At 40.1% G+C, this 17,760-nt stretch overlaps 1 protein-coding gene across 1 annotated transcript in view; it reads right to left on the reverse strand.

The window, feature by feature from the left end:
• Positions 1-17,430, reverse strand: part of agps (alkylglycerone phosphate synthase) — a 31,823-nt gene extending 14,393 nt beyond the window's left edge. The window contains exons 1-12 of the mRNA XM_073473955.1: positions 17,166-17,430; positions 13,018-13,107; positions 11,722-11,812; positions 11,507-11,627; positions 11,138-11,212; positions 10,039-10,110; positions 8,857-8,936; positions 7,282-7,362; positions 6,026-6,151; positions 5,627-5,735; positions 1,539-1,666; positions 350-401 (exon numbers count right to left, since the gene is read on the reverse strand). Of these exons, the coding sequence (XP_073330056.1) occupies positions 350-401; positions 1,539-1,666; positions 5,627-5,735; positions 6,026-6,151; positions 7,282-7,362; positions 8,857-8,936; positions 10,039-10,110; positions 11,138-11,212; positions 11,507-11,627; positions 11,722-11,812; positions 13,018-13,107; positions 17,166-17,353 (1,213 nt within the window). The 5' untranslated portion in view covers positions 17,354-17,430. The remainder of the gene's footprint in view (positions 1-349; positions 402-1,538; positions 1,667-5,626; positions 5,736-6,025; positions 6,152-7,281; positions 7,363-8,856; positions 8,937-10,038; positions 10,111-11,137; positions 11,213-11,506; positions 11,628-11,721; positions 11,813-13,017; positions 13,108-17,165) is intronic.
• Between the last annotated feature and the right edge of the window lie 330 nt (positions 17,431-17,760).

Below are 17,760 nucleotides of genomic sequence, written 5' to 3' on the forward strand. Positions count from 1 at the left end.
GGTATATACAGTACATCAATGAAACACCAACCCACAAAAATACAGTAAGAGTAAGTTACAAATTTAAACTCATAGTGAATATGATTATTAGAATGCTGCTAGTTAACAGCCTGCCTCTTGATAAAGCTCTCTGATCAAATCTAAAGGTTAAACTGGAGCCTAAAAGGAAAAAAACACTCCCTGAAAACAAAAACCAGGTCAAATAAAGTCCTACTTGTAAGTTAAATGTTAACCATAAAAGCACAGAAGGCTTAAATGAGAGTGATGTTTCCATACAAGAGAGAATGACAGCAGTGATATGCTTTACATCTAGGCTGGCCTGTATTGTTAATTATCAAGCAAATCTTACCAAATTGAAACTGTTCATTATCCATGAGACGTATAGATGCTGGGGCACACCTCTGAAAAATAAAAGACGGTCTATATTAGTTTGTCAGAGTAACATTTCCTACAAAATAAAATGCCAAAAAATATGGATCCTGATAATGACCTGCTTTTCATGGCTGATACCAATAACATAACTGATAATTTTACATTTTTCTTAACCTAACCTGTAGTTTAGTCACTCTTGAAGGGAAGAAAGGCTTAGATGTTGTGAGCAAAGATGGATGATTTATTATTCCACAGCTCTAATAAGATCTGTTGTGTTGAAACTCATAGACTCAACTCATTTCCTTCATCTCTGAATCCTTGCAATCCATCTTGCGTGCTTCTTCTTCTTTAAACCTTTTCTTTTTGAGCTTCTTCTTCTTTGCGTTTGATGCTGCCTCGCAAACCCCATGCATCAACATCTACTGTATAGGAGTTTAGTTAAGTCAATTAAAATAATTTGGCTTCATATGATGAGCTGTATTTATAGGCTAAAATTTCATGATAGCCAATCATTTTTTTTCTCAGAATATAACATAAAATGACTCAAACTTGGTTTTGTTTTTAAAAAAAACCCAAAAAGTTCCAATTGACACCGTGAAGTAGATATGCACACTGTATATATATATATATATCTTATTGGCCCAATATTGGGAATTTTCTGTCTTTTTTTTACTACAATTACTGATAAGAAGAAGATTAGATCATCCATCTTTCTCACCATCAGGTGTGCATAAACTTCAGGTTAGGACTTCTTTTTAGCATACAAAAACATGAAATTATTGGTAATCTTATCGGTCTTATCGGTATCGACTGTGAGAATCAGGTGATTATCGAACACTGGCTGAAAAAACTCTATAGCGTGCTTCCCTATAGTCAAGTCTGTCCTATTGCCTTTTTCCTGGCATTTTCAGTACGTTAGCAGGGATAGCTTAGCTCAGACTGGTAAGATTTTAACAGCACATTACAAATAGTCTAAAAATACACTGAGATTCTTTTTGCTGCATTTTATGGGCAGGTCAGTTTTAAGTGAAGACCTGAAAGTGCTTATTACAGTTTGGGCAAACCTCCAACACACCCAAAAAGCCTCTGGGCTTAACCTCCTTTTGAGACAGGGGGAGGAAGCAGCGACAAAACGCAGCATGTTTGGGGAGAGATTAACAAGTTACCTGTTTGGCAACCTCTCGAAGACAGGCAACTCCCTGCTCAAAATTAGGGAACACCACAGAGCCATATTTCTGATACTCCGGCATGGGACGAATCTTCATCGTGACCTCAGTGACCACACCCAGGGTTCCTGTGGAAAATCACAATGAGAGATTCTGAGTTTAAAAGGAGCAAACCAGTTCCCACAATTTATATGACCTAACCCCCTCTAAGAGCGGAACTTAAGACCGTTTTACTGGGCTCTGGTACACGTCCCGAGGGTCCTTTGGGTGACCTTTGTCTCACATTTCACCTAGTATATCTGGTTTTCTACCACACACTGGGGGACAACTAAGATTTATCAACTTAAGAGCATGAGGAAATAAAGCAGAGCTCTATCAAAGGCTGCAAGGCTAACAGCGGCAACACATATGTAGGTAAACCCAAATCTCTGGCTGACCTTATGAACCTGAAAACTGACAACCATTAGCTGCTGCTGCTGCTGCTGCTGCTGCTGAAGGGAGTCACGTTGCATGTTTAACAACCAGTGTCTATTCTGCCTTAGACAGCAGAAAGAAACTACAAATATCATGGTTAACTGTAGCTAGGGAGTACCATCCCCCAAGCAACATTAATATTATTTATCATAACCCCAAAGATGCTGAATGTTACCTTCTTAACTGACTGACTTCATGAGCAAAGTGTCACTCTGCCCGCCATTCGCAGATTATGAAAAAACATTAATAATTAGGGGGGCGTAACATACTTTAAGAGTATTTTACCTCACAAAAAAATAAACATGAACAGCTATTTATATTATATTTATTAAGTTTTTTTCCCTCTGCTACAAACATCTGGCAGACCAAATCAAACCTTATGGCTTGCCAACTTTGGCCTACTAGCCCCACTTTGGGCAGGGCTGGATTAGATTAATTACTAATCGTGAACACAACACTGACATATCATCACCTTTTCTTTTGATATGGCAAACAGTTGCTTTTTTACACATCCATCAGTTGTGGAGCAACAGTAGAATTCATTCGAACTTGTCTGTCCACCTGGTGAATGTACATCCAATATTCACTCCCTTTCAGTTCCAATTTCTGTCTCTTCAACTCCTGTGGGAAATATTTGGCTCTTTAAGTGCTAAATGCTCCATTACTACGTTCCCTAGCTAATCGCTGACTGTGTCTGTCTGTCGTTTAGTGCCGAGCAGAGAGTGTTCATTGGGTTTTAAGAGCTTTTTCATCTAAAACATGTGGTTGAAAATACTACATAATTAATTAATTACATTAATTTTATAATTTCTTCTGTCTCATGCTTGTTAATAGTATATCATCTCTTTCTGGTTTGTAATGACTAACAATGAGTTTGACAGGGCAGAAAAGGACAGAAAACAATGATCTGAGATTATCATTTTAACTAAATATATTAAGGTTTTGGACTGTTGGTTGAAAAAAATAAACCAGATAATAAATTCACCATAAATTCACCATTTTCTGATGTTGTACCTGGTAAAACCCATAATCAAACAAATAAGAGGATAATGTGAATTGCAGACCTATTTTCATGTTTATGAATTTTAGCCTGTGACCCAAACCCATTACTGCCCCCCAGCCTGCATGTTCTGTGTTTCTCTCTCCTGAATATAGCCTGCTCCATTAGGAGCCTGTTATGGCTGTTAATGAGCCCTCTAACGTGACACTACATGCCACACGCTGCTCCCTAGTGGCCCAGTGGAAAACATGTGACTCCATTAGGCCTCAGCCATGACAGGCCCCTCCCTCCTGATAGTATGCAGGAGGAGCGAGAGAGCAAGCGAGGAGGAGGAGTCAGAGAAGCAGAGAGAGAGAGAGCGTGAGCGAGAGAGCAAGGGAGGAGCTAGAGTGGAGGGGAGAAAAAGGGGGTGAGTGAGTGAGGAATAAAGGGAACAGCAAAGGTCAGAAAAACACTCTCTTGGGGATGAATGCAATGCAATGAAATGAGTGCTGCTTAAGCCATTTTTACTGCAACTGTCTCTATTAAACCAGCCTTATCTTCCAGGAGAGGGACTATTCGCAATAAAGAGTCTGAGAGGATTTCTCGAAAAAACAAACAAACAAACAAAAAAAACGTGTTGACCACTGTGAAGCCACCACATTAGAATCAAAGAATGTATGGCCCTGTGCATTAAATTAGCACCGGTTGGCTTCACTCACCTACATTACATCCTCCACGGTTGAGAGTATATTTTAAAAGAGAAAGGGATTATCATTGATTATTCCAATCATTCGTCACGCTGGTTGAAGCAAGAGGGAAGAAAATACTTTGCATTCAGGCTACTTCAAGGTCAGAGAGATAGAGGGACCCGGTTGTTGTGCAGTGAATGAGACGCTCCAGGTTTCGCAGTAATTTCTGATAAAATGGATGCGTTCCACTTAACATGCAGAGCATAGTGGTTGAGGGTTTTAGTGTGGTGCCTTGGTGCTACTGTTGTTGTGGCCTGCTGTCAGACTGCAGGATGCTGTTTCTGGAGTGAGGAGGTAGATAATTTTAATGAGACTGTGCGGTGGTGTGACCCCTGAGGTCCAGGTTTAGGCCTCCCAGAAGTGCATGTACTCCCAGAGACGTGTGGTCCTGTCCCATCTCTGTTATAGCACAAGCTCATCTTCTTTACACTACCTACTCTAATGAAACTCTTAGGAAATTTTAACTATTATCATTTGCCTTCATTGATGAACTAGACCGCTTAAAAACATTCAACCTGTTGTTGTGGATTACAGTTAGACACCCACAGTGCTGGATGTATGTTGAGTTTTCTTATTTTATTCTCAAAACTAATTTTTGGGAGATATGGTGATGTAAATGCCAGAAAAATAGTGTTTTTTTAAAAAGATTATATATATTTTCATACTTTTATGTTGAACTGCCTTGCTTTTATGAAAGCTGATGTTGGTATTTTTAAATCTATTTAATATTATAAAGTGAACAGCAGAATTAGCCCATTATTAAGGAATCATACCAGCATGCTTCAAAATAAATTGAGCATAGTAGACGTGTGTTAAATTCTGCATAATTTATGAGCAGACTGATGCTAATACTTTTTTTATGAATGAAATCTTATTATTTTGGAAATAGGTACACTCTAATAAACTTAACATGTTGTGGACACAATCATGATGTTTCAAAAAATTTCTGTACAATAACACATATACAGTCCTCTACATTTATATTTATTTTATTTTACTTATCCTATTTTATTTTATTTTATTTTATTTTATTTTTATTGTATTCTATTGTATTTTGTTAGTTTATTGTGAACTGTATGCTGCTGGAAATTCAATTTCCCTGAGGGAGTTATCCCAACGGGATCAATAAAGTGAAGTCTAAGTCTAAGTCTAAGTCTCTTATTTTACATGCTTATACACCAGTGAATGTATGTGAAAAAGTTTGCTTTGATTTTAGTAGAGTCATTAAATAAGTTCTCCCTCTCACATCGCACATAAACACACAACCCCTCCTAGATTATAGTGTAGTATGATGCCCAAATGGACTACTGAGGATTTTATTATTAAAGAGAGAGCCATAATTTTTAAAATCAGGGTAAGAACAACATTAATAATATATACTTATAATAATACTTTCATAATGTATTGAACCCATTTGATTCTGATCTTACATACTGATGATGTATTTCAATGAGGTATTGAAATCCCTTCTAATGAGTACAAATGGAGATTTCTGCAGTGATCCCAGCCCAGTCAGGGAGCAGATTGCTGAGCTTTGTAGGGCGAATATAAAGTTTGCATCCACAGCTGTTTAACATGGCGATGCCAAGAGTCTCTGAACCTCCTCATTATGTAGGGAGAACCTGGCATATGGCAGTATTCTCAGTGGGCATTCACAAGGACAGGGCGCTGCAGATGGGGTGGGGAGGACACTTGCTGGTTCCTAACTAACAACCCCTCCAGATCACTTTTCCACCAGAGCTAGTTAATATGTAAGAAGCCCAGAGCATGAGAATCGTCCTGATGTTACTGCTTTATCACACAGACCTGCAGACATGCACACAAAGTCACACACAGGCCCACATGCTCTGGTGTGCTGAGATCACATGAGAGAGGGAGCAAACCTTCTGAGCCCATGATGAAGTGGTGAATGTCTGGCCCCGTGGACATGCGTGGGCCCTGACAGCTCTTTTCAATTACCCCTCGTGGGGTCACCATCTTTATGTGGATGACCTGTTCAGACACACAACACAATAAACACCTTTTAGAGACTAGGTATGGAGGTATAACTTTCTTTTACAGATTCACAAATGTAGAAAAATATTATATTTTTGGTATTATATGTGCCACATGCATGAAGGCATTTCATAACTGATACTGTGATCACTGCAAAGGGCAAAGTCCATAAAATCTGCTAATAATTTCCTTTCTAATTACTGCGCAGTGACTGCAGCTTCCTGACTGTCATCCAGCGTTTTGAACAAACATGAGCAGGAAGTAAAGTGGGAGGGAATGCGACTCACAAGGTCCTCAATGTTGCCGTAGATGTTCTTCTTCATGCCTGATGCTCTGGTTGCTACCCAGCCCCCAAGGGAGCTGAACTCCATGGAGTCAGGCTCATGCCCTGTACAGTAGCCGCTCTCATTAAGCTGTTGAAAAATGAAAGAGAACATGCACTTGTGGTTCAAATTCAAAACGAATGTTTTAAACCCACAAGAATGTTTTAATAACAAGCAAAAAGAATGAGCATGCAAAGGGAAAAAATAATTGCAGCTCTGCTGCTGAGAGTTTCACTGCTCTCGTTTTGCTGCAAAGCTCAAACTCAGGTTTTATGGCATCACAGAATTTTACGACAGCCTAAAATAAACTGAGTGGAATAAAACAAAGAAAAGACTAAAAAGAGAAATCAGTGCATTATTTGGTTAGTACAAGATTACATGTTTAGGCTTTTTTAATCTATTCTAGTTGAAAATTAAAATTGAAAAAGAAACTTCACTTTCACATGTTTATGTAAATCTGTGTTAAAAAGAGACTATGTCTTAGACAGTCTTGATGGAAGATTTCTGCACATTCAGCCTCCACAGCCCCACCCAATCCACAAAATACCACAAGTGACTTCTTGCCACATGGCCATAACAATGCGACAATGCACTTTTGGGTCATTTTTGCCACAAAAAACCCCTTTGAGCATCCAAGCAACCTTCATCAGATGCACCATCCCTCCGGCTTCGAGGAGACTGTGTAGGTCATCAGGATTCCACACATTCTCCTTAAGATTGCATCTTTAGGCGGAACATTTAGTAGTAATAACAATAAGGACCTTAAAGTACAACAACAACCCCCACCAGAGGCACAAGACCGGGGTTAAGTCGGGCCTGGTTTTATCACAGCACTCCCCTGGAAGGCAGTTTATAATGCAGACCCATCTGCTCCATCATAACAGCAGAGTCTAAATGCAGAGGTGGGGTCTGCTTTAGATGCAGCTCACGCATTCTTCTACATCAAATGCCTGCTCCTTCTCCATTTTTCTGAATTAGCTTGATGGTGCCATCTGCTCATGACCGCCGCCTCACTCTGTAATCTCTCTCCTTCAGCACTCTGCTCCCATCTCAAACTCCTTCCTAAACCCTGTTAGATCTGCTGAGCAAAGAGCACCAAGGTGAATGAGCATTGGGCAACCTGCATATGAATGGGTAGCACAACGCAATTGTTGGTACAACATTTACAGTAATGCTGGCTCTTTCAGTGGATGAAGATGGAAAAAATGAGCAGTACTTACCAATCTCTCCAAATCCTGACCGACGATGCCAGCTTCAACGTGGGCAGTTAAATTTTTCTCATCAATCCACAGAATGCGGTTCTGTGAATGAAAAACAAACAACATGACTGAGGAGGTCATAAAACATTCTCTTTGAATGTTTTACGCCAAATATGGAGTTTGTTTCATTTATCTAACATGAAAACACACCATTAATTTTATCCAGGTTGCAAGATCTTAATAGAAAACCTTGTGTATCACCATGTCTGTCCTATGACATTAACAACACACTCATCAGCAGTCCACGGAGACAGTCCTCTGACAGTTTGCTTACAATAGTGGAAGTTTTGTCCTTCTAGCCTGACGGTCACATGTCTGAGGATAAATGTGTGCACAGGGGCTTCGGGACGGAGACCATTTCCTCAAGGTTAAACTCAATTTAACATCTAATTCCAAATATATGCCTCGTATTTGGGCCGCTGAGCACATGGCTTGCCCCTACCTGCAGGAGGTCATTTCACACCTGCCATCAATTATTCTCCAGAGGTAGTAAACTTTATGTTCCAGCCACACTGCTCCTTTCATGTGCTTCCATTGGAGCCACCTCACCTCTGACCCCTGACACAGAACACTGGTCAGTCGCTGGTGTCTGTGGCAACTCAATGACTAGCAGCATCCAGACAGCTTATATATCGCCTCCATGTGAGCTTGGATCAAAGGTCTGCACTGTGCTGCTGACTGTATTCACCATTTTGCATTTGAATAAAATAAAATAAATAAAATAATAATTCATATATCATATACACACACACACATATATATATATATATATATATATATATATATATATATATATATATATCTCTCTCTCATATATATATATATATATATATACACATACACACACACACACACATAAATTATAACACATTTCTATTGATTTGTCATTTTAACAGTATTGTATGTAGTTCATTCCCTCTTTAAAAATGACAAAGAGGCAAACGGAGATATACAGAAAGAAAATGGTAAAATGCACACTGACATTGCTTAATTTTTCTGTGTTATTGATAAACATTATTTTCCCATAAAGCATGCTGATTGAATTGGTGGCACAGGCTGAGTGACTGCCGCTGCCGTTATTTGTTCTCTGTACTCGGCCTATTAAGAAACTTGATTACTGACTGCAAAAAAATGAAAAACAAGTGCTCTAATTCTGTTATGCTAACAGGGAAATCTGTCCTGGCATATTTTTTTCTTGACTCATCATGAAGAAACATTAAACATAATCTAGCTCTGTGGTCTTACTTGGGGCTGTAGATGGTGATGGTGTTATGCAGTGTAACATGTAATTATATTAATGGCATATTTCTTATGGTGTCTCCATTCTGTAATTTACATTTATATACATAGAAATGTTTAGAAGTGCACTTTTAATGTAAGACAGTAGGAAAGTCTCTAAATCTTGATCTGACGTTTTAAAGTTTCACACTGATATAATTTCACTCAACTGTATTAGTCTGTATTTGATTTGCTTTTCAGTTTTTCTTGTCATTAGTGTAGATGAATTCTTTTGACTCTACACAGTTGTTTACGTACCATCTGTGAAGTATCCAGAGAGACAATGGAGCGAGTTTCCTCTGGGGGGCACTCTAGGGCACTAGAGACACTAGTCCCTCCTGAGAGAGAAAAAAACAACAGTCACAATAGGGGTTACAGCAGAGAAGCCTTTCAATGGACCAAGTGATTATACCGTACACACTGTCCTGGTTTCACAATGGTAAACACACACACACACACTCAACACTTTAAATGTGAAATGTATCTGTAGCATTGAGTAGTGAAAGTTAGTACCGATTGCTTTGTCGGGTCTGGTTACATGTTCTTTGATCAGATATGTCCTGTTAAGTAAGTAAGTTTGTCCAATTCACCTCGTTTCACACAGTTTTGTATGGCCTCTTATGATAAACACTTGTGTGTTTGAGAAGTTCGGCTTGTTTGACTGCAATAAAAAATGTTAAAAGTGCTTATTTTTCTAAAAGACAGGCATAAAAAAATAATTGCTTTCCTAGGATGGTTGGAGCAGCAAACTCATCGGCATCATAGTGGCACTAGTATACAAAAAATTCAAGTGATTTACAGCTTTTTATTACATCAGAAAGCAGTTTGGAGGAGATGCTGCAATGTGTTTAAATGTCTGCACTGACAGATATACAAACTACAGAAAAGAAAAAAGTTTGCACGGTGCAAATATCCTCATTCTTCTAAAAAGACTTGAGGCTTCAGAATTTAATTGCATAAATGTGTGACTGACTTTTATGGATTACATCACTCTCATGAACCAGTTGACAAACTAGTGCAACGCTACAGAAGATAATTCCAGTCATTTTGTCTTCATGATGTAGCTAACAGAAGTGAGTGACAGGAGACATGCGGGGGTGTTAGAGAAAGGTATAATAGAGGTCCGCAGGCTGGAAGTGAACTGCAGATGTTGTGGTTACATCACATCCTTAGATAAGAGGCTCAGTAGGATGTGTGCTAATAATGTTTTCTGTTGCTCAAGTATAAAACACACACAGCAAGACTTGAGATTCAGTCAGCAGTTCAGTAGCTTATTTAGCAGATTCATTTATAGATTATGAGGCAAAATGAACTTCTCTCACATGTGATAATAAATATTATATTAAAGTACATTAAATGTAAATATACATCTAGCGGCCTGGTGTATACAGTATGTGACAGCTAATTATATTGATTAGAGGCAATGATTTCACAACTCACCTCCATATGGTATCAAACAAACATTGTGTTTGCACGCCAGTTCCACAATTTTCACAACATCATTGTGGCAGTCTGCAAAAAGATAGGATACCAGTTGGAAATTAGCGGCCATCATCAAGAAAATGCTTTAGTTATGTCCTAGATTGCATTGATAAATTAAGCATTCACTTAACAACCAATAGTGGGCACAATGCAAAGGAAATGAGAAAATGGCACACAGCACTACATGAACACAGAAGACAATAAATAAATGTATATGTGCTGAGCCATTTGAGCTGGGGGAGCGACAGAGAGGCAGGGTGCGTTTTGATCTGCCTGGGGCTTTCCTCAGGCGGAGTCAGCCTGCATGAAGCTGCGCTCTCAGGGGTGGGATGTGCTGGATCAATACAAACTAGTTTTGGCCAATCACAGAGCCCACATCCATTCACACTGGAGCGGTGAGCGAGTGGGAAGAGCAGCATTACCTTCCTACGTGGACGTGCTTGACCGGCCTCAAGTGCTTTTAGAGGCGGTGAGAAATGCCTGCATTCTAGTGCTTTTTGCCATCCAATTAAACACACAGCTTCTGCCTGCGGATTACAGTTCAACAACTAAACCTCCACTTAAAAAACACAGCTTGACTTAGAGGGACTACTGAGGAATGTAAATTATATGTGAAAATATCTATTAGATACATAGCAAATGAGAACGTATTTGCAGGGTCGGTAAAATTAAAATTTGGTGCTGGCGTGGATGAAACAATACGTACAGTTGCTTGGTGATTTGCTGCCCATTCGGGAGGCTGCTAATCAAGTTTCAACCATCAGTCAACACTCATTTGCATGATAAAATAGTGCCAGCCATAACAACAGAAAACCAATCCCGGAATCATAATTCATGGGTGTACTGTGGTGGGCCAGACCGTGGTGTATTGGGTGTCAACCGTCCTCCCCCTGACGCTTCTTATTAAGCCTCCACTCATACATATTAATATCCCTGCCTCTGCAGAGATTAACCCTTTAAATCACCTAAGCCAGTAGGGGGGATCAGCGATGCTACGTGGGAGGAGAAAAACAGGGAGATAAAAACAGGGAGATGATGACACAGCTTCTGAACTCACTTGGCCATACCACCATGTCTGGAACGCGACCAAATTTGCCTTCCCGCAGAGCGAAGATCTCGTGTAAGCAATGGCCTGGGAGAAAACACAGGAAAGAGATGACACAGAATAAGAACACTGTCGCTACATTAAAAAAATCAGACAAAGTGGGTGATGTTTTTAGAGCCTGACCGATACTGGATTTTTGGGGCCGATGATGATATGTAATGGAGGCAGGTATTTTTCAGTTTATCTTAAATTACATGACTGCATAAACAGTGAACCGTAAACTTCACTATGTCAATATTGGGCAATAATATCAGTCAACCACTACATTGGTCGGATTCTAGATTAATAAATATCCAAAACTCTCCTCCCGGCATTCCTTACCGTGGGCTCGAAACACCCGGTCCTCTGCGTCATGGGAGAAGGGAATACCTGTGGATTTCAGTTCCTCCACGAAGGCCTCGTTCAGTGTGGCAGGCTGTACAGCGCTGCTGGTCAAAAGAGGCTGAAACAAAACAGAGCCAATGTGGTTTTGGTAACTGTGACCAAGTCTTTGTAATTCAGATTTATTTGTTGCGTCTTCAGTTAATGGCACTCACTGTTGCAGGAGTTTTATGCTGCAGATTGGCTCCAAATGTGCCCTCAAACCAGTCTTTCAGCCCGGGGATGATCATACCACTTAGTCTATACCTGCATTGTGTAAAACAGAAGACAGATTGTGTGAACAGCCAATTAAAAAAAAAAAAAAATCAACTAAGCTTCATGTATAAGTGATTTCCTGCGGTGGAAGTCAAAGCCCTCAATTGGAAACATCCAAACGCTTGAGTGGGCTTATTCATTTGGAAAACCAGGCCTGTGTCTAATAAGAATAGAGTGTGAGGTTTGAGTCCAATGAGGTTATTAGGCAAGCGGAGCAGCAGCGACAGTGCTGTCCATGTGATCGCCCTCGCCATCCCTTGCATAATTGTGCTGCTGGCACGGCCTGGGCCAGCCCATCAGGGGGACTGTGCTGTGCCTTTGTCCAAGAGAGCATGAAACACACTCTGTAATGAAAAAGCCTCTGTCACAGTGAGCGCAGAGGAGGAGAACGCTGTCTCTGACATTCACTCAACTGAGCCCCAGCCCCGGTTTACTGTACGCCGCCCCGGTAGCTTTTCAGTCGAGAGGGCACGGAGGGGTTTGTAGCAACTGCTAGCACAGGAGGAACCCATTTGTTGTGCAACATCCCGTTCAGCTCGACTCATTACTCAAAATACATCCTCATACGCAATGTTTCAGCTACAATCAGACAGGCAGGGCTGTTGCTTAGAGAGTTATGTGTCATAATTAAAAATACAAGGCTCATTTATACCTCTGCTCTTGTCATGGGAGATGTTCTTTCTGCTGTAAACTGAAGCCAAATTCAGGAAGACTGAGGGAATCTGGCTTTGTCTGCACACCCTCACACATTCTATTTTCCCAACATTCAAAGTCACACATTAATAATTTCTGACATAATAAGTTCCATTTTTCAACAGATTGGAAAATGGTTTCTGTTTATCAGCAACAGACTTTGGTGAAAGCTGAAAATCACTACCAGTGACCTTCTCGGGTGACAATGAACAGTTCAAATGCCAACCACTGGGTGGCAGTAGCACCACATTGCTGTGAGCGTAGGAAGGAGACAACAGCTGATTTCAAAAGCTGGGTGTACAGAAGGGGTTGTGAATATGATCAATGCATAACTCCAGCCTCAAGTCAGCCAAACGTATCAAAGCTGAAGCTAGACACCGCGGCTGTACTAAAACAAGACTACAGGCTTTGAATGAGACCTGGTGCTGCTTGATTTCTATAAATCATCTACAAATAAGCATGAACAAAACATCTAAGATCAGTGATGTGATATTATACAGTACCTTTTGCCGGTAAATTCTGCTTGGCCTTTCTTATTAAAGAGGAATTTTGAGTCACTGTATCCCCAGCCGTTCCATTTCATAATCTCCTGCCTGTGGAAAAACAAACATTGCCAGAGGTTGAGTCAATTCGTACAGTTTACACTGGAGTTAAGACAGTAAATACCACCGGAGCAGGTGTGAAGGTGATTCCCAGAGTAGTGACCTGGTATATTGTTAATGTGCCACCACAGTCCCTCTGGGCTGACACTAGTTTTGACATTGGCAATTTCAAAAAGACAAGAGGAATAAGGAAAAGTCCTTGCTGATAATATGATATTTCATCCTGGCATTTTAACACACGGACATATAGCATTTCACTGAAACGAAGGAGTCTCCTTATTTTATTCAGTCATTTACAGTCTTTGCATTCATCCAAGGTTGGGCCGGCTATCATCTGACAAATTTACAATATCGGAGGGCGCAGCAAGGCACACCTACAATATTTCCCTGGGGGAGTACCACCTCACAGCACTTCACTCACAGATTGTTGATATTGTAATGCAGAAGCAGAGGCGACACATTCAAACGACATATCCATCAACAGAGGAGGCTAGCAGACACTCCCTGTGCCGTCAGTCACTTCCCTTTCGACACAGTCAAATATTTTACATTTATTGCACCTGGTAGGCACACTTACCCAAAGCTAGTTTCCATACTGCTCAGATTTTATGGTTACAGTAGGTCTGAAAGTGTGCACTGAACTATCAAGCTTCATCTAAATATTTAGCACATATACCCACGAGCAATGTTCCTAACGACTGTTAGGCTGTTTAAACAGAATTTCAAACTTAGACTGGTCGACTGGTATCAAAGTAAGAAAACACTTAGAAAACAGTGGAAATTAAGCACAATTTAAAAGCAACATTTGAGTAGAAGGACATAAATGTAAATGTGTACATTAATAAAATAATGACAATAAGTGTAAAGAAAGGGCAGCAGTGTAGATTGTTTGTGCACGTCCTTAATATCTACTAGCACCAGCTATACTTGACCGACCATACTTGAGTACAGCAAATGCGACAATGTTGAGCAGAGCCGGGACGATTTCTCAACTAAGTGACATGTCTATCAACAGATAAAAAAACTGCCAACTATTTGAAACTTGACTAAATGTTTAAGTAATTTTTCATTAAAAAAATCTGTCAGCCTCTTAAAGATTAACATTTCATGCTTCTCTCAAATAATCATATTAAACTGTATATCTTTGGGGTTTGGACTGACAAAACAAGATATTTAAAGGCATTGCCTTGGACTTCGAGAAACTGGGAAGGACATTTTCAATTTTTCCCCCCACATTTTTTTCTGACATTTCATATATCAAATAATTAATTGGATAAGCTGGAAAACAATCTGTACTAGGGCTGCATAATATGGTCAAAAATCACACTGCACTTACTTTGACAGGTATTGCAATTGTGATATGATTAATGGTTAGTGGAAATGATCATTTATGCATCAAAATTTTCATTTTCACTGAAAAACTATTACAATCATGATGAGGTGATATTTGTTGGGATCTGTACGAAACAGATGTTTGTTTTTACATCTGGAAAGACAGGATCTCTCTGCACCACTACAGTCACTACATTTGAATGCTGTTTTTTCACACATATTTATTCATCAAAACATGGCAGCTTAATCATAATAATATTTAGTTACAGCCCTATTGTTAAGCAATATTCCTCAACCAAAGATGATGCTACATTGTATGTGCAGAGCTTGTGGGCTGTACTAACACTCTGCAGAGAGACAGCTCACCACTCACAGAGCAACCATAACTCATGGGTCACTAGGGATGGGATGCTACCACAGTAGAGTAAAAGCCATAATTAAGATTAATACCTGCCAAAATGGAGTTTCCTATAAATTAAGAGTGAGTGTAGAAATGAGAGTGACACACCGAGTCATACTTTAATGAGTCCTTGCCACCGGAGATATGCTGTCATGGCTGCAGAACATACTGAATAAAAATGTATCAATAAATGGGTTAAGTGCTTGTGTAGGTCAGTGACAACAGTAGGTCTTGATGTGTTTGTTTTGATAAACTGAGCTCTTTCCTGCCAACAAATGTCTTTACTCAGACTCAGTGCAAATGTGGGTCTAAGGATAGAGGATGTTGTATGTCAAACTTCTGATTAGGACTAGTATATTGGATATAACAGAAGGGAAATCAAATAAATCTGTGTGAATGATGTTGCAGCACCTTAAGTTTCTTCTTCAATCAATATAAAAAGAACTAACACCTTTTGTATTCATATTTTGAATGTTAAATTGCATGATATTGTAAATTTAACACAATTTTGCACATAGAATGATGTGTTTACAGTATAACAACGCTTCTTTGGACTGAGACAACAATGGATAAAAGTTGTGGATAACGTAATAGGGCTGCAACTTATGATTTTATTGATTATCAGTTACTCAGTTGATTATTTTCTTGATTAATTGATTAGTTGTTAACTCTATGAAATGTCAGGAAAAGTGTAAAATGTCAATCAGCGATTCCCAAAGCCCAAGATATTCAGTTTACTGTCATAGAGTACAGAAACCAGAAAATATATTCACATCTAAAAAGCTGGAATCAGAAAATTAATCAAACCAAATAATTAGTTATCAAAATAGTTGGCGACTGATTTAATCAATCAGTCTTAGACTATAAGATGAGTCGAGTATGTGCAAATATTTGACTACACTGGACAAAATGTAGAAATACTTCCCAATGCAATTTTGGGTGTGCCTAATAAACTAGTATGTTGAGCGAATGAAAGGTCTATACATTTATCAATGCATTAGTGGTGGTTGCAAACACACACTGGAGCTGAGCCCCACCCAACCTGCAAGCCAGGATTACTTTTTACCTGAGACAAACCACTTAACTAGGCATACAAGAAAGGTAGAAGTGAGGAATGTCTGCAAAGGCTAAACCAAGTACTTCTCCAAAACAAACAGCGACTTGGTGTTATTTTAAATCAACACAGCATGGTCTGTGGTTAGGCACTATTTGTTACAGAGCAGGGAGCATCCTATTGACTGTTTAACTATTTGCAATTCAAACCTCATACACTTTAGACACTACAATCCCATACTCAGGCTAAGCACAACAACTGGCCGAACAATCAGGGCTGCAAGACACAATATTTTATCATTACAGAGTCATATTAACCAGAACAGGTCGTGATGAATTTCACAAGACCAAGTGCTGATACTTTTTTTGAGTAGTGATTTTATAAGTAGCCTCAGCTGTTAACTCGGACTGACACTAGATGTCAGCACAGTGTGGTGGTGCCTCCTCAAAAGGAGCTGAGCTGCCAATAGGTTGAAAGTCAGACCACTACTTGTTCTGACCAATCAGATCAGCAGAAGACACAGAAGTTTCACCGTCTACTACTCCATACAAATTACACGTCTGTTTCTAATGTGTGCCATATCTTAAAACCCAGTTAGGACATATAAAAAAACAAGTCTTTCAATGATTCCCCTACCAACATGTCAGCGTTGTAATCAAACAGCTAATACTATATAATCTGAATTAACCACGTAGCTGATGTATCGATACAGTTGTCGAATGTCAGAGCTGATGGATCGAACAGTACGTGACGTCAACTGCTGTACGTAACAGTAACGGTGGCAATAAAACAACTTACGTATGTTTTGTTGCTGATTCTTATCCGGAGCGTTAGAAAATGCCAGAAGCTTAGCCACAACATTGCCACTTATCTTCGCTTCGTACACCCCCACTGACACTGAAACATTGCCACACGACAAATGTAACGATATATGAGAAGCCACGGTAAAAGCTGTGGCTGACCAACTTTGAGAAAGTCGCCCATAAGACCGGTAAACTCCTCGGAGTGGAGCTAGCCGCACCCACCCTGTAGCAAATGAATGTCTGCTGTGGCCAAGTAACGTTAGCTAGCAGGCTAATTACAAGCCGCTTCAGCCGGGTCTCCCTGCGTTTTTAATGCTTGGAAGAGAGAGGAAAGCCGGTCTGTCAGCGTATGTCACCCCCTGGCTCTTGTTTAGATGTTAGTTCACTGATGTTTGAATTAATAAATAGCTAAAGCCACAGAGGCTGGACCTCTGTCCACCGCTCCATCACAGCCTAGTACCTCCTCCTCGGCACCGTCTTCCCCTCACGGGAGACATCTGTCTTGCTCCCCTGGGCTTTGCACTCCGCGGCTAGGATGGTCGAGTCACCGTCCGCCGGTCCCTGTAAATGTCCGGCAATTATCCTCAGTCTTTGCTGTGCAATCCGCTGCCTGTCGGAGCTGCCGCCGCCGCTGCTGTTGGACGCCATGCTGCTTCCGTGTTTGTGAAGGGAGGGAGCGGATCCATGAGCGGCTGTCAGAGGTCAGCGCAGGGAAAGTGCGCTGCGTTCATAGCCCGTCGGAAATATCTTAATCTGAATGAGTGACCCAAATAGTGTTAAAGGCCAACAAACGAAACTGGGAATTTTCTCTTGTCACGTTTAGGAGTCTGAAGGGGAGAGACTACAACATAATTGTAAGAAAATATCAAATGATAGATCTTCTAGATGGTTACATTGTGGTATGTTGAATTGTTATCAGGAATTCAGATCAGAGATGAAACGATAAGGCAATTCATTGATTTGGAGATCAAACTAAAAGTAATCTGCAACTATTTTAGACATTTGTTGGTTCTATCTTTTAAAATGTGATAATCTGCTGCGTTTCTTTGTCTTAC

The sequence above is a fragment of the Pagrus major genome, chromosome 9 (genome assembly GCF_040436345.1).
Source record: "Pagrus major chromosome 9, Pma_NU_1.0".
Lineage (NCBI taxonomy): Eukaryota > Metazoa > Chordata > Actinopteri > Spariformes > Sparidae > Pagrus > Pagrus major.